Raw genomic sequence first — 27,555 nt, 5'->3', positions numbered from 1 at the left:
TGAGTGATGGTTCATTTTCATTTATTTTGCAGCCCGGGCAGGACGGAGCAGGAATACTCTGCACTAGAGTACTCCTTTAATTCCTCTATGGTATGTTGGAGGACCTTTGGAGGTTCTTGGGTCACATGTTTACCCATAATCCTATGTAAAGGTGATTGACAGAAGTATTGGACCAAGTAGCTCTAGTCCAGCCTTTGCCCATATAAGGGAGCTGTAGCCAATTATCGCTCTCTTGGGTTGCTGCTCTCGTAGATGCCGGACGGATCTGCGCAACTTTCAAAGACAAGCTAGGCCTGAAAACCTACCGGCCTCAGCCTAAACTAAACCGTGAGTTCTAAACTAATCCCCGCTAAAGCTAGCGTGACTACTGGACCGCAACTAAATCCCCTCCAGTGGAACAGCGCATATCAGTCTACAGACTCTAAAAGCTTAAGGTCGCAACTAGAGATGAGCGAACTTACAGTAAATTTGATTCGTCAAGAACTTCTCGGCTCGGCAGTTGACGACTTTTCCTGCATAAATTAGTTCAGCTTTCCGGTGCTCCCGTGGGCTAGAAAAGGTGGATACAGTCCTAGGAGACTCTTTCCTAGGACTGTATCCACCTTTTCCAGCCCACCGGAGCACCTGAAGGCGGAACTAATTTACGCAGGATAAGTCATCAACTGCCGAGCCGAGAAGTTCGTGACGAATCGAATTTACTGTAAGTTCGCTCATCTCTAGTCCCAACCTTTGTCAATCTCCCAGAGAATTTGCCTGTATAGAGACTGTGTTCCTGTTGTGAAGCTTGCATAAAATCTTCAGTAAAAGTTCCAACTATTTTCAGCAAACTCTCCGATTGTGGACATTCAATTATTCTCTACCTCCCTATCGCTCTTGGGAAGGGTGGCGGTAGGACAAGCTTTACAGAATAGAAAGGGTTAACCAGACACCCTTTAGTCACCGCACAGCTACACCCCATATACCCTACTCCCCCAGGCTATCACATAGCAGCTATTATAGGGCGAGGAAGGAAAATCCCTGTATGCATGCTCAGCTCTGCCGAACGTGCATGTATTCTGAATGGGGAGAGGAGAGGAAGATGCAGATAGTGACCTCTGATCACCCCAAGAACAAAAAGATGGGATGGTAAATATTCTACAGGCCCAACACTTCTTTCCCCTGACGTCGGGGGGAGTCGGGAGACCCCCATACACTTTAGGTGGTTGGTCGGCCATTGAAAACGGTGAGTTATATTCACAGAAGAAAAAAACATAAACCCAAAACAGCAGTGTAATTCTATACGCCTCCCTGCAGGTGGCAGCACACACCTCTAAGAGCTGGTAATACAGATGGTCACTCGATTGCTCTCGTCTTACTCGTTCCATGACCCCTGACCTTTCCTTAGTACATTAACCCTTATCGCCCGGAGCCTGTCCCGTCTAGCACAAGGATCCTGATGACCTACACACCGGACCCCGCCATAACATCACATATAACAGCGCTTTTGCGAGCTCTTGTTTTCGCGAGGCAGCGAGCACACGTGATCACAGCGCCACGCCCACATATTCCGCGCCGTTGCCCTACGCCGTATGCGTCACAATATCGGTGGGCGGGGCCTGCGTGTGGAATCGTAGGCATGCGCAGACATTTTGTCAGTGCTGGTGGAGGTTCCGGCGCTGTGGCTGTACTGCACTCAAGCTGCAGTTATGGTGAAGAAGCGGAAGAATCGGAAGAACCGGATCGTTATCGACTCGGACTCCGACGATAGCGGCAGCGATGACAACCTGGATCAGGTGAGCGGCGGCCTGTGTGGTGTATGGCGGCGGGATCCTGACCTGGGCCAAGTCCTCTACTCCAGGGCCCGGACTGCTGCTGCTGCCCAATGTGTACGGCACCCGGGGCTTCTGCTTTACGGCTTTTGTACAGCATCATTGTATGTGGAGATCTTGCAGTGTGTGGGGAGATCCTGGATTCGATCATAGGGAATGGCAGCTCCCGAAAATTTCATTCATGTCTGGGGCCCTTAGTAGGGAGATCCAGTGATCCTGTATGGGGTGATCAGTCATCTTATAGAAGACATCCAGTGAACCCGGAGGAATTATCTTGTATGAAAGATCCCTTAGGGTTGATCCAGTGGTCCTGTAGGAGGGATCTGTTAGGGGTGATCCAGTGGTCCTGTAGGAGAAATCACTTAGGGTTGATCCAGTGGTCCTGTAGGAGAGATCTGTTAGAGGTGATTCAGTGGTCGTGTAGGAGAGATCCAGTGGTCCTGTAGGAGTAATGTGTTAGGGGTGATTCAGTGGTCGTGTAGGAGGGATCTGTTAGGGTTGATCCAGTGGTCGTGTAGGAGGGATCTGTTAGGGTTGATCCAGTGGTCCTGTAGGAGGGATCTGTTAGGGTTGATCCAGTGGTCCTGTAGGAGGGATCTGTTAGGGGTGATCCAGTGGTCCTGTAGGAGGGATCTGTTAGGGGTGATCCAGTGGTCCTGTAGGAGGGATCTGTTAGGGGTGATCCAGTGGTCCTGTAGGAGGGATCTGTTAGGGGTGATCCAGTGGTCGTGTAGGAGGGATCTGTTAGGGGTGATCCAGTGGTCGTGTAGGAGGGATCTGTTAGGGGTGATCCAGTGGTCCTGTAGGAGGGAACTGTTAGGGGTGATCCAGTGGTCCTGTAGGAGGGATCTGTTAGGGGTGATCCAGTGGTCCTGTAGGAGGGATCTGTTAGGGGTGATCCAGTGGTCCTGTAGGAGGGATCTGTTAGGGGTGATCCAGTGGTCCTGTAGGAGGGATCTGTTAGGGGTGATCCAGTGGTCCTGTAGGAGGGATCTGTTAGGGGTGATCCAGTGGTCCTGTAGGAGGGATCTGTTAGGGGTGATTCAGTGGTCGTGTAGGAGGGATCTGTTAGGGTTGATCCAGTGGTCGTGTAGGAGGGATCTGTTAGGGTTGATCCAGTGGTCCTGTAGGAGGGATCTGTTAGGGTTGATCCAGTGGTCCTGTAGGAGGGATCTGTTAGGGGTGATCCAGTGGTCCTGTAGGAGGGATCTGTTAGGGGTGATCCAGTGGTCCTGTAGGAGGGATCTGTTAGGGGTGATCCAGTGGTCCTGTAGGAGGGATCTGTTAGGGGTGATCCAGTGGTCGTGTAGGAGGGATCTGTTAGGGGTGATCCAGTGGTCGTGTAGGAGGGATCTGTTAGGGGTGATCCAGTGGTCCTGTAGGAGGGAACTGTTAGGGGTGATCCAGTGGTCCTGTAGGAGGGATCTGTTAGGGGTGATCCAGTGGTCCTGTAGGAGGGATCTGTTAGGGGTGATCCAGTGGTCCTGTAGGAGGGATCTGTTAGGGGTGATCCAGTGGTCCTGTAGGAGGGATCTGTTAGGGGTGATCCAGTGGTCCTGTAGGAGGGATCTGTTAGGGGTGATCCAGTGGTCCTGTAGGAGGGATCTGTTAGGGGTGGTCCTGTAGGAGGGATCTGTTAGGGGTGATCCAGTGGTCCTGTAGGAGGGATCTGTTAGGGGTGGTCCTGTAGGAGGGATCTGTTAGGGGTGATCCAGTGGTCTTGTAGGAGAGATCCAGTGGTCTTGTAGGAGAGATCCAGTGGTCCTGTAGGAGTAATCTATTAGGGGTGATCCAATGGTCGTGTAGGGGAGTTTGATCCAGTGGTCCTGTAGGAGTAATCTTGTAGGAGAGATTCAGTGCTCCTGTAGGAGTGATATGGTAGGAGAGATCCAGTGGTCCTGTAGGAGTAATCTTGTAGGAGAAATACGGTGGTCCCGAAGGAATGATCTTGTAGGAGACAGCCGGTGGTCCCGAAGGAATGATCTTGTAGGAGACAGCCGGTGGTCCCGAAGGAAGGATCTTGTAGGTGACAGCCGGTGGTCCCGAAGGAATGATCTTGTAGGAGACAGCCGGTGGTTCCGAAGGAATGATCTTGTAGGAGACAGCCGGTGGTCCCGAAGGAATGATCTTGTAGGAGACAGCCGATGGTCCCGAAGGAATGATCTTGTAGGAGACAGCCGGTGGTCCCGAAGGAATGATCTTGTGTGTGACAGCCGGTGGTCCCGAAGGAATGATCTTGTAGGTGACAGCCGGTGGTCCCGAAGGAAGGATCTTGTAGGAGACAGCCGGTGGTCCCGAAGGAAGGATCTTGTAGGAGACAGCCGGTGGTCCCGAAGGAAGGATCTTGTAGGAGACAGCCGGTGGTCCCGAAGGAAGGATCTTGTAGGAGACAGCCGGTGGTCCCGAAGGAAGGATCTTGTAGGAGACAGCCGGTGGTCCCGAAGGAAGGATCTTGTAGGAGACAGCCGGTGGTCCCGAAGGAAGGATCTTGTAGGAGACAGCCGGTGGTCCCGAAGGAATGATCTTGTAGGAGACAGCCGGTGGTCCCGAAGGAATGATCTTGTGTGTGACAGCCGGTGGTCCCGAAGGAATGATCTTGTATGAGACAGCCGGTGGTCCCGAAGGAATGATCTTGTATGAGACAGCCGGTGGTCCTCCAGGAATCAGTAGAAGCAGCTGCCTGTCATCTGGTGGCTCCTAGATCACTGGCCAAGATAATGGTTTATGGGAATAGAGGGTAGCTGTGAACCCCCCCCCCCCTGCCCCCCAAATCCTTTAATATATTGATCTTTGCAACTGTTGGGGGGTGACTGTGGAATTAGCTGCTGCCTCCAATTATTATTAGAAGAGCTGCTCCCCTGTGGTTGCACAACTACAACTCCCAGCATGAGGCTGTCAGGGCATGCTAGAAGTTTTTATTATTTTATTTCTTATTTTTAAATCCTATCGTTCGACGCCTGGGACAAGCAGCACTGGGCACCGGGCAGGTGAATTTTTCCGTCCCTTAGCCTGACTTCGGGCAAGCACAGCCGGACCTGACAAGCGTGGTGGCGCTCTGCAGTCTGTATGGAGAAGGCTCCCGACTCGTGCCCGCTCCATACTCTCCAGCCCCCGGCTGTTCTCTGTAGCCGGGGGCCGCCGATAATAGCTAGCATGCAATAGCTGACAGCGGCGTCTAAAGGGACATGTGAATGCTCCCTGGTGGGCTAGTGGGGTGGATCGTGGGGGGGTGGGTGATCCACTATAGAGATAGCCGGAGGGCTTACCTCTGCTTCCCTGGTGTCTGTGGATCTGTCATTGATAGATCCTGGCTGGATTAGACTCTATCAATGGATCAGAGAACACAGATCAATGGAGTTCAATAGAACTCTATTGATCTGTATGATGAATCTAATGATTCCTCCTACAAGTCTAATAGTGTAAAAAATTTAATTAAAAAAAAATGAAGTTTTAATAAAAGTTTAAAACACATATTAACCCCTTCCATGTTAAAAGTTCAAATCACCCCCTTTTCCTATATAAAAACATGTAAACATAATAAAAATAAACATATTTAGTATCACTGCGTAATTGTACAGTACGAACTATTAAAATATAACATTATGTAACCCGTATGATAGATGGGATATTTAAGCATGTGGTGAAACCAAATATGTATATAAAATATTTTTTACCACTTTTTGGGGGTGAAATATTGAAAATGGGACAATTTATGTGTTATTGGGGGAGGGGGTTTTTCACTTTATTTTTTTTTACTTTTATTTTTACACATTAATAGTCCCCATAGGGGACTATTTTTAGCAATCATTTGATTGCTAATACTGTGCAGTGCTGCCGGTCATCTTCTGCTCTGCTCGATTGCAGACCAGAGCAGAAGACCCGTGGAGGGCAGCGGAGGCCGGTGAGGGGACCTCCGTCTGCCGTTCTGGATGATCGGATCGCCGCGGCAGTGAGATCATCCATTTTAGTGACCGCGATGCTGCAGATGACGTGATCTGTATTGATCGCGGCATCTGAGGTGTTAATGGCGGACATCCACACGATCGCAGATGTCCGCCATTACCGGCGGGTCCCTGGCTGTTATCAGCAGCCGGGACCTGCCAAGCATCGCTATAGCAAGTTATAGATCGAAGGGGGTCCGACCACTGGGACCCCCTGCGATCTCCTGAGATGGGCCCTGGAAGCAGCCGCAGCGGACACCCCCTCCATGTATCTCTATGGGACGCATGGAGAAAGCGTGTCGGCCGCCACTCCGTACGGGGGGTCCGCATGCCTTCTTCCAGCAGACTGCCAGGGCCCCGATCAGGAGATCGCGGGGGGGTCCCAGCGCTCGGACCCCCCCTGCGCGAGAAAGCATGTGGTTTTGCGGCACCATAATAGCCGTGCTGTGTAACGACTGTGCCGTTACCCTTAGATTTCAGTCGGGTAAGTCTGCCGCATAGTAAGTTACCCCTGAGCTGCTGGGTGAGCGTGTTGTGAAGACTCAGAAACCGTGCGCAGGGTCCAACCCTAGTCTGAACTGTCCTCGAGTCACACCATATTCCAGGCTGCGGATGATGTAGAGGAGGAGCTGGGGCTGGCCTATAGGTGGCGGGGGGGCTGGCCTATAGGTGGCGGGGGGGGCTGGCCTATAGGTGGCGGGGGGGGCTGGCCTATAGGTGGCGGGGGGGGCTGGCCTATAGGTGGCGGGGGGGGCTGGCCTATAGGTGGCGGGGGGGCTGGCCTATAGGTGGCGGGGGGGGCTGGCCTATAGGTGGCGGGGGGGGCTGGCCTATAGGTGGCGGGGGGGCTGGCCTATAGGTGGCGGGGGGGCTGGCCTATAGGTGGCGGGGGGGCTGGCCTATACGTGGCGGGGTGCTGGCCTTTGTATTACAGCTTAAACCCGCTGCAGAGATCACGGAACTCCAGTCTTGGGGACCTGTTTGTCAACTGCGCCAATTTAGGAGTTTAGAATGTTAAGAGATCGGGGGGAGGGGTTTCCCAGCGGTCAGGATAAGTTATTTTGCACTGCAGTATTCCATTAAAGGGGTATTCCGTCCCTAGACAAAGGATAGGGGATAAGATGTCAGATCGCCAGGGTCCCGCTGCTGCAGCACCCCGCTATCATTACTGCACAGAGAGAGATCGCTCTGTGCGTAATGACGGGCGATACAGGGGCCGGAGCATCGTTTTGTCACAGCTCCGCCCCTCCTGACGTCACGGCCCGCCCCCATCAATACAAGGCTATGGCAAGGGGGCGTGGCGGTCGTCACGCCCCCTGCCATAGACTTGCATTAAGGGGACTGGCCGTGATGTCATGAGGGGCGGAGCCACGACGTCACGCTGCTCCGGCCCCTGTATCGCCCGTCATTACGCACAGAGCGATCTCTCTCTGTGCAGTAATGATAGTGCGGTGCCGCAGCGATCCCCGGGGTCCCCAGCAACGGGACCGCGGCGATCTGACATCTTATCCCCTATCCTTTGGATAGGGGATAAGAGGCCAGGGGCGGAATACCCCTTTAATGGGGCGGACTTACTTATCAGGGACCCTATCCACCTAATGGGGTGACATACTGGTCTGCCTATCAAGTTATTGATTAAAAGACCTTATTTACATACTATTTGGGTTACAATTATTTTGTACCAGGACAAGTGGATCGTCATGAGGGACCAGTAGATTCTGCTCAGTGTTAGTCCCTTGGACAAGTGTGTTTTTAAAAAAAAATTCCACACCCCTGTCATTTAAAAGGGGAACTCCGGCACCCCCTCCCATAGACTTGCATTGAGGGTGGCAGGGCGTGACGTCACGAGGGGGGTGGAGCCATGACGTCACGATACTCCGTCCCCCGCACCACCCGTCATCAGCCATAGATCGATCCTCGCTCTGTGCAGCTGAAAATACAGGGGGTGCTGCAGGAGACATCTCAGCGGTCCCCAACGGCGGGACCCCCTCGATCTAATATTTTATGCCCTATCCATTTAGATAAGGGATAAGATGTTTAGCGCCGGAGTACCCATTTAAGTGAATGAGATTCGGCGCTGGGATACGGGAGCGCCCGGTTTTGAAGTTCCCCGTAAAATAAATCGAAAGTTCTTGTGAAGAAATCTTTGTGCAGCGATACTGCAGTAACAGTGCTATAGCCGAATGGTATATTTACATTTGTCCGTTCCTGTAGGAATACATATAATTATTATTTATTTTTTGAATTCGGGTAGAAAACAGACATGGTCGCACATCTACAATCTTGTATAATGATCTGATTGCTTCTCAGCATAATATCAAAAACTAACAGGTTGTTATTATACATTATTGATCAAAAAGTACAAGCCCACTCGCCACGTCAAGGCCACCTATCCAGAGTGGGTCCCTAACGTCCCTAGCATAAAATGGCGCAGCACCGGGCGGAGACCACCACCGCCGCGACACCAATGCCCACAGGGGGGAATGACCCACCGGCAGAGCGGCCCCAATGCCACTCAAACCAGTCTATGGGCCGCACCCCCCCGGTTGAACATGTGCTGCACTCTTCCCCACCCCCTCAGCCCAACCCTATATAGGTGGTAATTAGCCACACAAGGGCCATTTCACTCCTAGCTGCCTCTCAGTCTGACTGGGAGAGTATGGTAAGTGAGCCATTACACCTTGTTCACACTGGTGTGGTGCGGGGCGGCGTCCGTTGCTGCTGTGGCGCTGTGTCTGCGGGCGGGTGCGGCCCATAGACTGGTTTGAGAGGCATTGGGGCCGCTCTGCCGGTGGGTTGCTCTTCCCCCCCCCCGTGGGCACCTGTGTCGCGGCGGTGGTGGTCGCCGCCCGGTGCTGCGCCATTTTATGCTAGGGTCGTTAGGGACCCACTCTAAATAGGTGGCCTTGACGTGGCGAGTGGGCTTTGTACTTTTTGATCAAAAATGTATAATAACAACCTGTTAGTTTTTGATATTATGCTGAGAAGCAATCAGATCATTATACAAGATTGTAGATGTGCGACCATGTCTGTTTCTTCTACCCGAATTCATTATTTATTTTTTAGTTAGTTATTAATTATTTTTATTTTAAAGGGGTACTCCGCTACTCAGCGTTTGGAACAAACTGTTCCGAACGCTGGAGCTGGCACCAGGAGCTCGTGACGTCATAGTCCCGCCCCTCATGTCACTCCCCGCCCCCTTAATGCAAGTCTATGGGAGGGGGCGTGACGGCCGTCACGCCCCCTCCCATAGACTTGCATTGAGGGGGGCGGGGCTACAACGTCACGAGCTTCCGGCTCCAGTGTCCAGAACAGTTTGTTCCAAACACTGAGCAGCGGAGTGTCCCTTTTTTTTAAAGATATATTTTATTTGTTGTCCATTATAGGTGGGTCACAAGGGCCCTGTGACACCCCCAAAATAACGTGTTTTATACTTTCGTTCATTTATTATTATTTATCTTAATAAATTATGCAATTTTGTCCTTTTTTTCTGTGACTTTGAGACCCAAAAATCTTTATTGCATTCTCACTCTTCTTGGTCACTGTGGGTATAGGTGACAGTTTGGGTGGCTCAGTCTATACTGACTCCAACCCTGGTAATCAGTGAGGTGAATGCAGCCTTAAAGGGGTATTCCATGGAAAAAAAAAAAAAATTCTTCATATCACCTGGCTCCAGATAATTTGTAAATTACTTCTATAAAAAAATCTTAATCCTTCCAGTACTTATCAGCTGCTGAAGTTGAGTTGTTGTTTTCTGTCTGACCACAGTGCTCTCTGCTGACATCTCTGTCTGTTTCATGAACTGTCCAGAGCAGGAACAAATCCCCATAGCAAACCTCTCCTGCTCTGGATAGTTCCGGAGACAGACAGAGGTGTCAGCAGAGAGCACTGGGGTCAGACAGAAAAGAACAACTTAACTTCAGCAGCTGATAAGTACTGGAAGGATTAAGATTTTTTTTTTTAATAGAAGTAATTTACAAATCTGTTTAACTTTTTGGAACCAGTTGATATGAAGACTATATATATATTTTTTTTTCCATGGAATACCCCTTTTACAGCAAAGACAACTAGGGTGCAGACCTGGACATGGTGGCGAGTGATCAATAGGATCATTGTGACTGACGTTGGCGCATCTGCAATGTATTGACCATGTGATTCCTCTCTTGAGAGAGATATTATATATAATTTTTTATTATCATTAATATTGTTAATCTCAGATATAAAAATAGAATTTATTTTTATTTATTTTGTCTTTTTAGGAGCTGCTTTCCCTTGCCAAGCGCAAAAGGAGTGATTCAGAGGAGAAGGAACCGCCAGTCAGTAAACCTGCTGCAACCTCAGACTCGGAAACCTCCGACAGCGATGACGAAGTGAGTGTTCAGCTTTATCCTTAATAGGTGACACACAGTATAGACCAATGCGCCTCCAGCTGTTGTAAAACTACAACTCCCAGCATGGCCGGACAGCCGAAGGCAATAGCAGGCTCCTTGTGACATCTTATTTTTCTTTTTTATTCATTAATACATTTTTTTTAATTTATTTTTTTATTCTTAGTGGACGGTTGGGGGGGTTAAAACCAAGAAAAAGAGCAAACCTGAAAAAAAAGGACTGGAGAAGAAACCGTCTGCGAAGAAGACTACTAACAAGGGCGCCTCCTCTGCCAGCTCCGGGAAGGACAGCTCGGGAGATAGTTCTGCACCTGAAGAAGGTGAGTGGACTGGATAAATCTGGGGAGATTGGGGTACTCTCCACCACCATAATGTGGTATTCTGAGACTCTTTAAAGGGGTACTCCGCCCCTAGACTTCTTATCCCCTATCCAAAGGATAGGGGATAAGATGTCAGATCGCTGGGGTCCCGCTGCTGGGGACCCCCGGGATCTCCGCTTCGCCACCCCGCTATCACTGCACAGAGCAAACTCGCTCTGTACGTAATGACCGGCGATACAGGGGCCGGAGCATCGTTATGTCACGGCCCGCCCCCTTAATGCAAGTCTATGGGAGGGGGTGTGATGGCCGCCACGCCCCCTTCTATAGACTTGTATCCCATGCAGTTAGACCCCGGCAATCTGACTTCTTATCTCCTATCCTTTTGGATAGCAGATAAGATGTCTAGGGCGGAGTACCCCTTTAAGCGTGGTGTATTCTCAGCATACGCCATCCATGCCTAATCGATAGGAGTCGGCCATCTAAGTCTCCCACCAATCAGCTGTTAGCCTGAGCTGCGGCACCAGTTCTGTCCGGTGAATGGAGCTATAAGCAGTTAGTTCTGTACGTTGTGTAGTGGCCATGCAGGGGTACTGCAGCTCTGCTGTCATTGAAGTCAATGGGAGCTGAGCTGTAGTGATTCAGCATGGCTGCTAAACAATGAATGGAGTTGTCTGCTTGTCCGGCTCTGTTCAGTGTATCTGGGTGACACAGCTCTGGCAAACAGCTGGCACTTTCTTGGAATACACACTAGTGACCTACACATTTTGGGATCCAATGGGGTTACCCTGCAGGTAGACGCGGAGATACCTTTCCAGGCATGAGTACATCCATACATTGGCGGAAAAACCCTTAAAGGGGTACTCTGGTGGAGTGATGCCAGAAAGTTCAACAGATTTGTAAATTACTTCTATTAAAAAATCGTAATCCTTCCAGTACTTATCAGCTGCTGAATACTACAGAGGAAATTATTTTCTGTTTGGAACACAGAGCTCTCTGCTGACATCTCTGTCCATTTTAGGAACTATCCAGAGCAGCATATGTTTGCCATGGGGATTTTCTCCTACTCTGGACAGTTCTTAAAATGGACAGAGATGTCAGCAGAGAGCTCTGTGTTCCAAAAAGAAAATAATTTCCTCTGTAGTATTCAGCAGCTAATAAGTACTGGAAGGATTAAGATTTTTAAATAGAAGTAATTTACAAATCTGTTTAACTTTCTGGCACCAGTTGATTTAATAAAAAAATAAATAAAATAAAAAAATTCCACCAGAGTACCCCTTTACGCCACTGCCCTAGCATTCAGAACATTCGCTGGGTGTGGGCAGCAGGGGGTCATGACGTCACGGCCACAGCCCTTGTGATGTCACACCACGCCACCTCAATGCAAGTCTATGGGAGGGGCGTGGTGTTGACGTCACTGCCCGCACTCAGTGTTCTAAATGAACGCCGGGTGATTGTGGGGGTCCCACCAGCAGTGGGACCCCCACAATCAGACATCTTCTCCCCTATTCTTTGGTTAGTTGATAAGATGTCTAGGGGCGGAGTACCCCTTTTAAAGAGGTAGTCCAGGGAATTGAACTATTTAGACACTTATTTCATATCCACGGATTGCGGGGGATGCGATTGCTGGGGCACCCAACGATCTCCAGTTCAGGGCCCTCCTACTTACCTGTCCTTGGAGCAGAGCGGCCCCCACCTTCCTAGATGAACGCAAGTGCCGGCCCACTCAGCCAATCACCGGCTGCAGCGATGTCATGCCTCAGCCTGTGATTGGTTGCGCAAGCCATCTCTTGCTTTCATCCGGGAAGGTGAGGGCTGCTTTGCTCCTAGGAAGGGCCCCCTACAGGAGATTGCGGGGGTTGGGGTTTTTATTTCTTATGTTCAGTTCCCTGGACTGCCCATCAATGTAAATTCTTAGAAAAATCCTTTTTAGGGTACGTTCCCACGGGCTGACTACCTGCAGAATTTCCGCAGCGTATTTGCTGCAGAAAATCCGCAGCAGATGATCTTCTAGCATTGAATTCAATAGGTTCGGAAGAAAAATCTGCAAAACTGCCTCTACTGCGGATTTTCTGATGACCCATTAAAGTCAATGGTAGCAAAATCCGCTGCGGATTTTCCGCAGCAAATACGCTCCTGAAATTCCGCAGGTAATCTGCCCCTGAATTTGTGTGGTGTTGTATCTATATATTTTATGTGTTTTATTTATGGCCGAATCTTATTTCCAGGTGAAGTTTCAGACTCTGAGAGCAACAGTTCTTCCTCGAGCTCTGACTCGGATTCCTCTTCGGAGGAAGAGGAGTTTTGTGATGGCTACGGCGATGATCTTATGGGCGATGAAGAAGACAGAGCTCGTCTGGAACAGATGACTGAGAAGGAGCGAGAACAGGAGTTATTTAACCGGATTGAGAAGAGAGAAGTGCTTAAAAGACGGTACGCTGACTTTATTCTGTTCTTTATATATTCCATTGGTTGGGAAACATAGCCATGACGCCATTTTCTTGCTCCTGTCTTTGGGGGAAATGGGCATCTTGGGTACAGACTGATGCGCCTGTTCCCAATAAAAGGTGGTACATTTGACATGGGATAGGCCTGGTCTTAGTATTCTGCTGCAAAATGTCTTCTGGGATTGCATTAGAGGAGCCATGGATGTAGATAGGGCGTCATGGTCAGATGAAGGGGCAGCACTGATATAATAGAGGGTCTGCTCACACTTCAAAATAGAGACGAGAGAGAGTACAGAATAATACGAAGGGGTCAGGGCAGCACAGTGGCTCAGTAGCTGGGGTCCTAGGTCCAAGGACAACCCCTGCAAGGAGTATGTCTGTTCTCCCTGTGTTTGTGTGGGTTTCCAGACACACTCCAAAAAACCATACTGATACGTGAATTTAGAGCTCCTATGGGGACAGGGTCCAATTTGAGTGTACAACGCAATTGGTCCCGCCAAAAAAAAAAAAAAAAAGATGGGGAGATAGATGGGGAGATAGATGGGGAGATAGATGGGGAGATAGATGGGGAGATAGATGGGGAGATGGATGGGGAGATGGATGGGGAGATGGATGGGGAGATGGATGGGGAGATGGATGGGGAGATGGATGGGGAGATGGATGGGGAGATGGATGAAGAGATGGATATATGGATATCTATCTATATCTATAATTATATATATATATATACACACCCTGCTTGTCCAAGGGACTAAAATGGAGCACAATCTACTTGTCCCTCATGACGATCCACTTGTCCTGGTACGTAAAATAATTTCAACCAAAATGGTCTGTAAATAAGGTCTTTATTAAAAGAAACTTAATAGGCAGACCAGAGTATGTTACCCCATTAGGTGGATAGGGCCCCTGACAAGTAAGTCCGCCCCATTATGTAGGTAGCCCCCCCCCCTCTTCAGGAAGGTATGTCCTTTTATCAGGTAGGTCCGTCCCCTCATCAGGTAGGTAGGGCTCCCCGCCAGGTAGGGCTCCCATTTAAACTTACACCTAAGTCAGTGTTCTTCAACCAGGGTGCCTCCAGCTGTTGCAAAACTACAACTCCCAGCATGCCCGGACAGCCTTCGGCTGTCCGGGCATGCTGGGAGTTGTAGGTTTGCAACAGCTGGAGGCACAATGGTTGGGATGCACTGCCCTAAGTAGATAGGTTAGCCCCTAGTGGGTAGGCAGGTCCTCCATTATATAGTAAGTAGCCAAGTTTGAGTAGGTAACGCACTTCTATACACACGCACGGTGAGTGACGTCATCGCAAGCGCCGCGCAGGATGCCGGCGTCCTGCGCGGCACGTGCGATGTCACTCACCACGCGCACCTCTGCCAGGAAGGCTCGCTATAGGCTGCGTTATGCAGCTGCGGTCTATATAGCAGTTTAGTGACTGGGCAAGACAGTCTTGCCCCTTCATATGTGAATTCTTCTGGCATTTAGTGCTGCTTGGGGCTAAATGCCTGAAGAATTCACCTGCCCTGCCCCCAAATGACATGACCTGGGCGTCGGGCGATACAATTCCCACATTCCTGCCTCATATGGGTGTGTAGATGAAATAATAAGACTCACGGCCATTAAAGGGTGAGGAGGAAGAAAAAAACACGAAAGGGCAAGAACGAAAATCTGCCTGCTCCTTAAGGGGTTAAACACACACACATAATAATAATAATAATAATTTTATATGATTTTATTTATTAATGCAAACAAATTCCCTCTGTGTTGCAGGTTTGAGATTAAGAAAAAGCTGAAAACCGCAAAGCGCAAAGAAAAGAAAGAGAAAAAAAAGAAACATGACGAGGAGCAAGAGAAAAAGAAACAAACGCAGATCCTGGAGGCCCAGGTATAAATGGTGAAAATCTGCTTTAAAGGGGTTATCCAGGAAAAAAACTTTTATTTTTTTATATATATCAACTGGCTCCAGAAAGTTAAACAGATTTGTAAATGACTTCTATAAAAAAAAAATCTTAATCCTTTCAGTACTTATGAGCTGCTGAAGTTGAGTTGTTCTTTTCTGTCTAACTGCTCTCTGATGACACCTGTCTCGGGAACTGTCCAGAGTAGAAGCAAATCCCCATAGCAAACTCTGTGCAGTTCCCGAGACAAGCAGAGATGTCAGCAGAGAGCACTGTTGCCAGACAGAAAAGAACAACTCAACTTCAGCAGCTGATAATTATTAGAAGGATTAAGATTTTTTTTATTTTTGTATAGTCATTTACAAATCTGTTTATCTTTCTAAAGCCAGGTGGTTTATAAATAAAAAATAAAAAATTATGAATTTTCCTGGAATACCCCTTTAAATAAAAAAAAATATAAAAAATATGCTATAAAGCTTTATATGGTATAGATTCCATCAGAGGTGCTAGTGTGGAGGAGCCAAAGTCATGGGGTTCCGATAGTATTCTGGAGGGGAATGTTATGAGGGAGAATGTCCTTCAGTAAGTACTAATTATTTTTTTCTATGAAGGTTACGTCCCATAACAAGGAAAGGCGCTCCAAGAGAGATGAGAAATTGGACAAGAAGTCACAGGCTATGGAGGAGCTGCGAGCAGAACGAGAGAAGAGAAAGAACAAGACCGGTACGGCTTTTTATCATTTGCCTCCTTCATAATCCACCTTTTTTAAATATTTTTTATAAATGTTTTTTTTTTTTTTTCATGGCATCTCACAAGTTTAGTAGATATATATCTTATCTAAAGGCTATACAAAGTAGCTCTACTTCAAAAGGAAAAGAACCTACTCTCTCTTCCCTTTTGAATCAATGTTTGACCTGTAAAAAGCCTTAAAACATGACTGGGGATTATATGACCAGCTAGAAACTGTACCAAAAAAAGGAGAGAATTACCCATCTGGTGAGTGTTTCTAGGGTGGCTGGTGAGAGGCTTTCAATATGGGGCTGAGGGTGGCAATGTAGAGTTGTTTTCCCTCTTTGCATACCCTATTCCACCATGAAGCATTGCACCGGTCGTAAGGCCTTGTTCACACGGCAGAATTTCCCTGGGGAATCCCGTTGGTTCCAATGGGACTCTGCTGCACTGTGCACACGGCAGAATTTCCTAGGGGAATCCCGTTGTTTCCAATGGGACTCTGCTGCACTGTGCACACGGCAGAATTTCCGCGGCGGAAAAACATCTGCTATGGAAACTCCGGTTTTACTCCTCCGTAGGAAGAATTGACGTGTCCATTCTTTCCGTGTAATCCCCTTGGGAAAGGCATTGCCGTCTATGGAGATGGAGCATTTCCAAGCTGTCTTAGCGCCGTGGGACATTCTGCCATGTGATCATAGCCTAAGACTCCATATGCTAATCAGAAGAACTTGTCAAGGAGACCTACTACCCTTTTAGTCGAAGGTTATTTGCCATAGTGGCAAAACTACAACTCCCAGCATGCCCAGACAGCCAAATACCCAAGGGCAATGGGGTTCTGCTGCACTGTGCGCATGGCAGAATTTCCTTGGCGGAAACCTGCACTGAAATTCAGATTTTATGCCTCCGTAAGAAGAATTGACGTGTCCATTTCTGTGTAATCCCCTTGGGAAATGCATTGCCGTCTATGGAGACGGCGCATTTCCAAGCAGTCCTAGTGCCAGATGGACATTCTGCCATGTGATCATAGCCTAAGACTCCATATGCTAATCAGGTGAATTTTGTCAAGGAGACCTACTACCCTTTTAGTTGAAGGTTATTTGCCATATTGGCAAAACTACAACTCCCAGCATGCCCAGACAGCCAAAGGCTGTCTGGGCATGCTGGGAGTTGTAGTTGTGCAACAGCTGGAGGCGCTCTGGTCGGGAACCACTGTGGACACCATTTAACATTCCATATTACAGCTACAAGTCCTGGCCTTAGCCCGGGTCTAGTGGCTGAAGATACAAGCATTGTAGGACGCGTTTACGTGATTTGTCTATTTTATTTTCCCTTGGCTAAATGTCATATTTTTTATTTTTATAGCTGAACTTATTGCCCGTAAGCAACCTCTAAAGACGAGTGAAGTGTACTCTGATGATGAAGAGGAAGAAGAGGATGAAAAGTCTAGTGAGAAGAGCGACCGTTCCTCTAGATCGTCTTCGTCGTCTGACGAAGAAATGGAGTAAGTTATTTTCCTCAATAACTGATGTACATTACAGTCACTAAGCAGGTTATAAACTAGGGCAGTGTTTCCTATCCAGTGTAGCAAAAAACTACAACTCCCAGCATGTCCCGACAGCCAAAGGCTGTCCGGGCTTGCTGGAAGTTGTAGTTTTAAAACAGCTGGAGGCACCCTGTTGAAGGAAATATTATTTCTGATTAAAGTGTAACTCCAGACCTCTGTTTCACATTGCAAAAGGCAATGAAAGAAATGGTTATATTAGACTACGGGGAGGGGAGGGGCAGAAGGAAGGAGGGGTAGAAACAAACTGAGATACTGCTGGGCTAGACTGCTCAATACTACTCTATAATGTCCTCAATGCTGCTGCTACTTCTGAGGGTTTGCTACAGAGAGAGGAAAGCAAGATGCCCTGTTTTTGTTCTATATAGTGTATGGGAGCTAGGGATCGACCGATATCGTTTTTTTAGGGCCGATACCGATAATCGGTGGAGGTTAGGGCCGATAGCCGATAACATATACTGATATTCCGGTATAAGTTATCGACTATTTATCCCCCCGCGACACCGCTGCAGATCATTGATTTAAAGCGGGCGCTTTCAATCAATGCACTGCAGTGGCTTTTGCGGTGCCATAGGCCTCCGCCGCCACCACCCGTTTCTCTCCCCCTACCGGTCAGGGTGGTCCGGGCCATCCTTCCTGTAGTGTCCGGCGGCATTCCGGGTGGAGGGTGAACCGTTCTGGGCTGTCCTTCTCCGGGGGTCTTCTTCTCCACTCCGGGCAGGCTCCGGCCTAGTAACTCAGCATAGACGCCGCTGCGCAGTGACGCCCGTGCGCAGCGACGCACCTGACGTCACGGCGTAGCGGCGTCTATGCAGCGTACTAGGCCGGAGCCTGCCCGGAGTGGAGAAGAAGACCCCCGGAGAAGAAGTACAGCCCGGACCGGTTCACTCTCCACCCGGAATGCCGCCGGACACTACAGGAAGGATGGATGGCCCGGACCACCCCCATTACGGGTAAGTTTAATTTTTTTTTATGGACTCGGAGGGTGGGGCCCGACCGGTATAGCAGTATGGGCAGAAATCCATACCGTGGGAGAAAAAAAAAACGGTATCCAGTTCATACCGGTATACCAGCCAGCACTACGGTGTGAGGTGGGTCGGGGGTCGGTGCGGTGGGGGCGTGGCATTATCTGTTTATCGGCAAGGTAATTGCCGATACCGATAATGCCCAAAATCGTGATTATCGGCCGATAATATCGGCCATACTGATAATCGCTCGATCCCTAATGGGAGCCATTATAAAGACTAGTGGTCATCTTCTACTCAAGCTGAGCTCAGGAAAGTGGATAATTCCTAAATCTTGCAAATGGGTAAACGGGTGAAAAAATGGCGTATGAAAGTTAAATAATGGACAGAAATAATGCTACTTTTCTGTGTACAGAGCAATTTATCCTGAAAATATATCTGAAATGACAAGTATGCTTTAGAGTAACTGGTGGGGTATCGGGAATGTTGTAGAAATGGATAGACCATCCTAACCCTCCCCCCCCCCCCCCTGGGAAAAACCACAAATTTTATATTCATTTTGGAAGACAAATGTATTGTAAAAATAGTTGCCCAAAATGAATCGCAATTAATATGGATGGAAATTTTAAACATTTAAAGAAATTTCTTAATTTTTTCCGCAGAACGGAAGAAATTCCACCAAAGTCTTTGCCCGTTTCTTTACCGGAAGAACTAAATAAAGTTCGCCTGTCGCGTCATAAATTGGAACATTGGTGCCACATGCCCTTCTTCGCCAAAACGGTTTCTGGATGCTTTGTGCGGATCGGTATCGGCAACCATAACAGCAAGCCCGTGTACAGGGTAAGTGTCTGAGCTGTGGGAAATGGCACCCGTAACAAAGCCGGTCATGTTTGGCCATTTATTTCTGGTATCTACCCAAAGGTTAGATTAGTTACCCTAAGGCTATATTTCGGCTCTTGTGATACCAGTGAGTGGACGAGAGATCTCAAGGGGAAGCAAAATAACATGAACTATGCCTATGTATTTCGTATGCATGATTTTAAATGTCTGTTTTCTTTCCTTTCAAGGTAGCGGAAATCACTGGTGTAGTGGAAACTGCTAAAGTTTACCAGCTGGGTGGCACAAGGACGAACAAAGGCCTACAGCTCAGGTAACTCCTCCCCGGATGCGCATTTAGTAATCCTTTCCATGCCACGTACCCGTATCAGAATGAATTTAAAGGGGTACTCCGTTGCCATGTCACTTGTGCTGTCAAGCTACTCCCCCTCCATTCATGTCTATGGGAGGGGGCGTGTCTGCCGACACGCCCCCTCCCATAGACATGAATGGAGGGGGTGTGGTGTGGTGGCACAAGGGGCGTGGCCCTGATTCCACGAACGCTGCTTAAGGAACCCCGCGTTTGTTGAAAACGCCGGGTGGTGCGGGAGATCGCGGGCGGTCCCAGTAGCAGGATCCCCCTCCGATCAGAAAGGGGATAAGATGTCTTGCAGCGGGGTACCCCTTTAATATATATTAACATCCACCTTCATTAATTCTAGACACGGAAGTGACCAGAGAGTATTTCGCTTAGAATTTGTGTCCAACCAAGAGTTTACAGAAAGTGAATTCATGAAGTGGAAGGAAGCCGTAAGTATTGCTCGGTATATTCATATTTTTTATTTTTATTATTATTATAAAGCCCTGATGGTTGGTTTCCATAGCTGCTGTATAGTCCCTATCATGTCACACATCATAGAACTAGACAGCATATATATATATTTTATAATATATTATATTTATATTTTTATGTATAATATATATGAGAGAGAGATAGATAGATAGATAGATATAGATAGAGATAGATAGATAGATAGATATAGAGATATATATATATATATATATATATATATATATATATATATATATGAGAGAGAGAGGTATAAATATGTAATCTCTATACATATATAGATTTAAAATATAATTATATATTATAATGTTAATTTTTATTGTTTTTATTTTATATAATTTTATATATTTTTTTTTTTTTTTTTTTTTTTAATGTAGATGTTCTCAGCGGGGATGCAGCTCCCCACGTTGGACGAGATTAACAAAAAAGAGGTCACAATTAAAGAAGCCGTGAACTACAAATTCAATGACCAGGACATTGAAGAGGTAAGTGATCTATACAATAAAACTCCTAGTTCTGGGTTGTTCAATTTCCTTACAATTTTTTTTTTTTATTATTATTTTCTTTAATAGTTAACAATTTCTTTTTGTCTTTCTACTGCAGATTGTAAAGGAAAAAGAACGGTTCCGGAAAGCCCCATCCAACTATGCCATGAAAAAGACCCAGCTTTTAAAAGACAAGGTATAACCGACCACCTATGGTTAAGACCTCCTAAGGCCGTGTCCACACATTCGGGTTTTTATGTGAAATTGAATGCAGTGACTGGACTGGATTTGAAAATGGGAAAATCCTCAGTTTTTCCTTTATTTTTTTATATATTTTATTTTTTTTTATATTTTTTGTATTTTTTTTTTATGATCGGTTTCTTGCTTTGTATCTAATAATTACAATTAAAAACCTGAAAGCGTGAACGCAGCCTACGGATCGTATTAGATTAGCTGATGGCTGCCTGATGCCAGCACAGATCAACTGGATCAGCGCTCTTCTAATTGGCTTATAACATGGCTTTAAGGGGTATTCAGGCTTTATACATCTTATTCCCTATCCAAAGGATTGGGGATAAGATGTATGATCGCTGGGGACCTCCGCTATCTCAGTGCAGCCCCCAGCATTCTGTGCCGGGCGCTGCCTCAGAGTCCGTGATGTCACGGCCACGCCCTCTTGTGATGCCACACCCCTCCATTCATGTCTATGGGAGGGGGCGTGATGGCCGTCACGCCCCCTCCATAGACATTAATAGATGGGGCGTGGCGGGACGTCACGAGGGCGAGGATGTGACGTCACAGATTAGGAGGGGCTGCGCTGAGATTTCGGGGGTCCCCATCGCTCGTACATCTTATCCCCATTCCGTTGGATAGGGGATAAGATGTATAAAGCTGGAATACCCCTTTAATAATTGAGCGTGGTAGTTGCCTCTACCCATCTCCTATTGATCACGGTGATGTGCTGCTGACAAATGATTACTTATCCTGTGACGTAAGATTGATCCTCTGATCACACATTTGCTGATCACCAGGCCTATTGCACAGAGCGATACCGACCTGTTTGGCAGATAATTATTTCCATGTAATACTGCCCTAAAACAGGGCAAAGCAGTATAAAACTGAAGGGATTTCCATAATTTACTTTCTCCTACATACAAAAGGAAGACTCTTATATAAATGTATCTCGCTCTCCATCTGTTATGTTGCCTCTCTGCTGCTGGTGTATTCTTAAAGGGGTATTCCCATCATAAACGCTCATGGCATATCCACAGAGGCAGGTAGCACCTCGTGGGTCTATACTGGTTATGCATAAAGGTGCCAGAAAGTTAAACAGATATGTAAATTACTTCAATTTAAAAATTGTAATCCTTCCAGTACTTATTAGCTGCTGTATGCTCCACAGAAAGTTATTTTCTGTTTGAATTTCCTTTGTCTGACCACAGTGCTCTCTGCTGACACCTCTGTGCATTTAAGAAACTGTCCAGAGTAGGAGCAAATCCCCATAGCAAACCTCTCCTGCTCTGGACAGTTCCTGACATGGACAGAGGTGTCAGCAGAGAGCACTGTGGTCAGACAGAAAGGAAATTCAAAAAGAAAAGAATTTCCTGTGGAACATACAGCAGCTGAGAAGTACTGGAAGGATTAAGAATTTTTAATAGAGGTAATTTACAAATCTGTTCAACTTTCTGGCACCAGTTGTTGATTTAAAATAAATAAATAAAAAATTTCCAGGGGAGTACCCCTTTTAAGGTTATGTGATCAAGAGATCATTGAGAGGAGCCTTCTAGGTCTGTGTGTTAGGGCTTTTCACAATGTGTTGACTTGATTCCTATTGTCGGCATTCAGATGTATACTACTAAATCATAGAACTACTTGCCGTTTATTTAGGCCATGGCCGAGGAAGCTGGAGAGCAGGATCGGGCAAAACAGATTCAAGACCAGCTGAATGAATTGGAGGAAAGGGCAGAAGCTCTGGATCGCCAGCGGACAAAGAATATTTCTGCTATTAGGTATGGCATGAGTCGGCTGTATTGCAATGTGGTCCCATTTATCAGAACTGTCTTAAAGGGGTACTCCGCCCCTAGACATCTTATCCCCTATCCAAAGGATAGGGGATAAGATGTCAGATCACCGGGGTCCCGCTGCTGGGGACCCCGCTATCATTACTGAACAGAGAGAGTTCGCTCTGCACGTAATGACGGGCAATACAGGGGCCGGAGCATCGTTATGTCACGGCTCCGCCCCTCGTGACGTCACTCCCCGCCCCCCTCAATACAAGTCTATGGGAGGGGGCGTGGCGGTCGTCACGCCCCCTGCCATAGACTTGCATTAAGGGGACGGGCCGTGATGTCGTGAGGGGCGGAGCCGTGATGTAATGATGCTCCGGCCCCTGTATTGCCCGTCATTACGTGCAGAGCGAACTTGCTCTGTGCAGTAATGATGGCGGGGTGCTGCAGCGGCGATCCCCGGGGTCCCCATCAGCGGAACCCCGGCGATCTAACATCTTATCCCTTATCCTTTGGATAGGGGATAAGATGCCAGGGGCGGAATACCCCTTTAAGAATGTTACCAAATTTGTATGTCTACTTTCTTAACCAGTGTGTTTTTTTTATTTTTTATTATTAATAATTTTTTTTTTATTATTTTTTTATAGCTACATTAATCAGCGGAACAGAGAATGGAACATAGTGGAGTCTGAGAAAGCCCTAGTGGTGAGTTCACATTAGAGACTCATAAGACTTCGTAGACTTCCTGACATTATCTTCTGACAACTCCTATTCTAATGAACACTGTCATTGGATAACTGAGCGCTGGACTAGCGGGGGTCTAGAAATGCTATTCATTAAAGGGGAACTCCCGTGGAAACAAGTAGATAACAAATGTTTTCAAATCAACTGGTGCCAGAAAGTTAAACAAATTTGTAAATTACTTCTATTTGAAAATCTTAATCCTTCCAGTATTTATCAGCTGCTGTATACTTCTGAGAAAGTTGTATAGTTTTTTCCAGTCTGACCACAGTGCTCTCTGCTGCCACCTCTGTCCATGTGAGGAACTGTCCAGATTAGAAGCAAATCCCCTCTGGACAGTTCCTGAGATGGACAGAGGTGTCAGCAGAGAGCACTGTGGTCAGACAGAAGAGAAAGTCACAAATTTCTCTGTAATATACTGCAGCTGATAAGTACTGGAAGTGTTAAAGGGGTACTCCACTGCTCAGCATTTGGAACAAACTGTAGCTGGCGCCAGGAGCTCGTGATGTCATGCCCAGCCCCCTCATTGCAAGTCTATGGGAGTGACAGCCGTCACGCCCCCTCCCATAGACATGCATTAAGGGGGTGGGCGTGACATCGTGAGGGGGCGGGGTTATGACATCACAAGCTGCCGGTTCTGGCGTTCGGAACCGTTCCAAATCCCCACTGAAAGATCGTTACTTCCTGGTTCATGGAGCTTCCATTCTCCCACAGTGCCTTTCGATTCATCACAGTTGTAGCCCAGCCCGCACCCCCTCTGCTCCCCACCCTCCTCATCAATGCAAACACGCCCCCTCTTACTTCTCCTCCCCCCCCAGCCTGTCTCCTCCAATAATGAACAGACACCAGAGAAGTACACAGGCGCAGGGATATCTGTTCAGTGGTGCAGGGATATAGCTGCAGTGTGTCCCCGCACAGGGATATTTAGACCAGAGTTTCCCAACCAGGGTGCCTCCAGCTGTTGTGAAACTACATCTCCAAGCACTCCCAGTAAGGTTTTGGGGCAGACCATCATTAAAAAAAGATTTCTACCGTTCATGCAGAGCACTGATCTGTGATCCACTTGTATAGGCTGCCAGACCATACACCTAGATTGCAGCAGAGCGGCATCAAAGAGGTAAGGAGACCTCTGGCCGCCATCTTGATTCGTCAAACCCCAGAAATTGCACTGCAGATCGTCCAATGAGTCTCACAAGGCCAGGCAGATTCTTTAGATACAGTGATCCGTATTGATCATGACATCTAATGGGTTAATAGCAGACAGCTGCATGATCGCTGATGTTCGCCGTTATCGCGGATGGCAACAGCCATCTTAGCCTGATCACCTGTGTGCCGGGTACATGTACGCTGCGTGTCATCTAGGGAGTTAAAGAAATGTCTAAACTTTTGACTGGTTGGGGGTTCAAAAACGTATAAAATGCAAGATCCCTAAAGGCCCTTCTATGTGTTATGCCGCAGATGGTAATGTGGAGCTGTACTTTGTTTCTATAGGCGGAGAGTCAGAGCATGAAGCAGCAGCAGATGGATCCGTTCACCAGAAGACAATGCAAACCTACTATGGTGTCCAATGTAAGTGTTCCAGCTTTCTTTTTCATCCCTTCCTCTGGAAGCAACCAAATTTTAAAATGTTCCCCGTTTATCTTTCATATTATTTGAAGCATTTAATGTACCTGTCACCAAATAGCCTGAGGTAGTTGAGAACAGTTTATGTTCCCTAACTACTCCTAACACCCCTCCAACCCTTAAAGGGATACTCTGCCCCTAGACATCTTATCCCCTATTCAAAGGATAGGGGATAAGATGTCAGATCACTGGGGACCCCTGGGATCTACCATGCAGCACCCACCTTTAGCGGCTTCCGGAACCGCTGGAGGTCCTCAGGCGGAGTCGTTCTCGACCATGAGGACTGAGCATAGTGACGTCACGGCTCTGCCCCTGTGTGACGTCACGCTCTGCCCCCTCAATGCAAGCCTATGGGAGGGGGCGTGACAGCTGTCACGCCCCCTCCCATAGGCTTGCATTGAGGGGGCAGAGCCGTGACGTCACTATGCTCCGTCCCCGTGATCTCCAGTAATCGGACCCGGAGCGAACGCGCTCCAGGGACTGATTCTAACGGGGTGCGGCGTGGAAGATCACGGGGGTCCCCAGTGGCGGGACCCCTGCAATCAGGCATCTTATCCCCTATCCTTTGGATAGGGGATAAGATGTCTAAGCGCTGGAGTACCCCTTTTAAAAACTATTTCAGAGCTTTAAAAAGCTGTGGTTCTTACCTTTCTTCTTGCTCGCATAGTGTAATTTCCCAGCAGGAGAAAGTGGGCGTTTCCCAGCAGGCATGACATCACTGAAGCCTGCCGGGGTGACAACTTCCGCCCTCACATGGTTGCAGTGCTGTGATGAATAGAAGACCTCAGGCTCTGTACATGTTTCAGTCTGGTGTTGCTATCAGTGAGGCTCTCCTTCATCTGTCAGTCTGTGCAGCTTTCTATGAGAATCTGTGGAGCTTTCACTTTCTGTGCAGCTGTCAATCAAGCTCAGTGCAGAGAAGCACTTCCTGAGTTTGGTCTCCTCCCGGCCTGGCAGAAGACCAAACTCACTGTATTAATTGTGGCAGGGAACAGAACAGAGCCACCTAGTGGACCGTTTTTTTTTTCTATTACATCTTAAACATATTTGTTGATCATTTTAAAAAGAAAGTGAATGGGAAAGTGTCTGCTAATTACACAAGGAACACTATATTAAAACTTTAATTTGGTGACAGGTACTCTTTAAAGGGGTACTCCAGCGTTCTGAACATTTTGTCTAGAATGCTTGGAGCCGGAGGCTGTGATTGTGACATCACAGCCATGCCCCTCATGTCTATGGGAGGGGGCGTGTCGGCAGCCATGCCCCCTCCCATAGACATGAATGGATGGGCTTGGTGGCACGAGGATGTGTGGCTGTGTAGTCACTACCACTGTGGCTTTTCGTGGGGGGGCCCCAGCAGCCGGATGCCTGCGATCAGACATCTTATCCCCTATGCTTTGGGTAAAGGATAAGATGTAGTAGTATTATTATTATTAGCATTATTATTATTAGCATTATTATTCATAGCTGGGACACTTTTTTTTATTATTTGTTTTGTGTAGTTTCCTTTCGTGAATTCTCAATGTTTTTTTTTTATTTGTATTTGCAGTCCAGGGACCCGGCAGTACAGGCCGCCATCATGGCTCAGTTAAATGCTAAGTATGGATCGACTGGAAACCCAGACCCTACTAAAGATAAAGCAACGGTAAGATTGTACCTCCTGTTTATTATATTTATACTCCAGTATATAAAGCGACACATAGCGGAGCAGATCTGAGGAGGAAATCATTTTTCCTAATTTATTTTTTATTTTCCAGAATCAAAGCAAAGATAAAGACGGCAACACGAAGTCTACCAGCGACCTGTCAGAAGACTTATTTAAAGTGCACGACTTTGATGTTAAGATTGATCTGCAAGTCCCCAGTTCAGGTAATTGTACAGTGTTGTAAAGAGGTTCTAGTACCCCCAGACATCTTATCCCCTATCCCAGTGGTCTTCAACCTGCGGACCTCCAGATGTTGCAAAACTACAACTCCCAGCATGCCCGGACAGCCATCGGCTGTCCGGGCATGTTGGGAGTTGTAGTTTTGAAACATCCGGAGGTCCGCAGGTTGAAGACCACTGCCCTATCCAAAGGATAGGGGATAAGAGGTCTGATCGAGGGGGTCCCGCCTCTGGGGACCTCGGCAATCTCTCCTGCTTCACCTGACGCTCATTTAGAGCATCAGGTGCCGCGCCAGAGGCTCATGACTTTCCCTCCACGCCCCCTCAATGCAAGTCGATGGGAGGGGCGTGACTTGCATTGAGGGGGCGTGGCCGTGACATCACGAGCGTGGCGTGGTCGACTAGTAAACCGCCATCGCAGGGGGGTCTCAAAAGTGTGACATGGTGCAATCAACTCTTTGCATGCTGATCTTATCAAAAGTTGTTTTTTGTTAAAGTGTTACGTTAAGGCTCGAGCAATATGGAGTAGGGATCGACCGATATCGTTTTTTTAGGGCCGATACCGATAATCGGTGGAGGTTAGGGCCGATAGCCGATAACTTATACCGATATTCCGGTATAAGTTATCGGCTATTTAACCCCCTGCGACACTGCTGCAGATCATTGATTTAAAGCGGGCGCTTTAAATCAATGATCTGCCGTGGCTTTTGCGGGGCCATAGGCCGCCGCCGCCGCCCGCTTCTCTCCCCTACCTGTCAGGGTGGTCCGGGCTATCCATCCATCGTTCATGTAGTGTCCGGGGGCGTTCCGGGTGAAGAGTGAACCGGTTCGGGCTGTCCTTCTTCTCCGGCGGTCATCTTCTCCACTCCGGGCAGGCTCCGGCCTTGTACGCTGCATAGACGCCGCTGCGCAGTGACGCCCGTGCGCAGCGACTCACCTGATGTCACGGCGTAGCGGCGTCTATGCAGCGTACTAGGCCGGAGCCTGCCCGGAGTGGAGTACAGCCCGGACCGGTTCACTCTTCACCCGGAATGCCGCCGGACACTACACGAAGGAAGGAAGGATGGATGGCCCGGACCACCCCCATTACGGGTAAGTT

At 47.9% G+C, this 27,555-nt stretch overlaps 2 protein-coding genes across 3 annotated transcripts in view; one reads left to right on the top strand and one right to left on the bottom strand.

The window, feature by feature from the left end:
- Window positions 1-27,555, bottom strand: part of NDUFAF1 (NADH:ubiquinone oxidoreductase complex assembly factor 1) — a 60,171-nt gene that overhangs the window by 17,911 nt on the left and 14,705 nt on the right. The window contains exon 1 of one of the 2 annotated variants that reach the window (XM_056545716.1): window positions 1,308-1,478. The exons of the other annotated variant lie outside the window; for it this stretch is intronic. The gene's annotated coding sequence lies outside the window, so the exon portion shown is untranslated. Of the gene's footprint in view, window positions 1-1,307; window positions 1,479-27,555 lie in introns of those variants that run through there. 2 annotated transcript variants of the gene reach the window in all.
- The window catches only part of RTF1 (RTF1 homolog, Paf1/RNA polymerase II complex component), a 32,092-nt gene continuing 6,114 nt past the window's right edge, over window positions 1,578-27,555 (top strand). The window contains exons 1-17 of the mRNA XM_056545714.1: window positions 1,578-1,772; window positions 10,009-10,119; window positions 10,304-10,457; window positions 12,683-12,887; window positions 14,666-14,780; window positions 15,405-15,516; window positions 16,888-17,026; window positions 18,714-18,891; window positions 19,119-19,201; window positions 19,590-19,677; window positions 20,095-20,202; window positions 20,321-20,398; window positions 22,090-22,211; window positions 22,856-22,913; window positions 24,441-24,518; window positions 26,122-26,217; window positions 26,330-26,441. Coding sequence (XP_056401689.1) covers window positions 1,686-1,772; window positions 10,009-10,119; window positions 10,304-10,457; window positions 12,683-12,887; window positions 14,666-14,780; window positions 15,405-15,516; window positions 16,888-17,026; window positions 18,714-18,891; window positions 19,119-19,201; window positions 19,590-19,677; window positions 20,095-20,202; window positions 20,321-20,398; window positions 22,090-22,211; window positions 22,856-22,913; window positions 24,441-24,518; window positions 26,122-26,217; window positions 26,330-26,441 — 1,924 coding nt within the window. The 5' untranslated portion in view covers window positions 1,578-1,685. The remainder of the gene's footprint in view (window positions 1,773-10,008; window positions 10,120-10,303; window positions 10,458-12,682; window positions 12,888-14,665; window positions 14,781-15,404; window positions 15,517-16,887; window positions 17,027-18,713; window positions 18,892-19,118; window positions 19,202-19,589; window positions 19,678-20,094; window positions 20,203-20,320; window positions 20,399-22,089; window positions 22,212-22,855; window positions 22,914-24,440; window positions 24,519-26,121; window positions 26,218-26,329; window positions 26,442-27,555) is intronic.

This window comes from Hyla sarda, chromosome 11 (genome assembly GCF_029499605.1).
Source record: "Hyla sarda isolate aHylSar1 chromosome 11, aHylSar1.hap1, whole genome shotgun sequence".
In the NCBI taxonomy this organism is placed as follows: Eukaryota; Metazoa; Chordata; class Amphibia; order Anura; family Hylidae; genus Hyla; species Hyla sarda.
The sequence above is the reverse complement of the archived record's forward strand: the minus strand, read 5'-3'. Positions and strand labels throughout refer to the sequence as shown.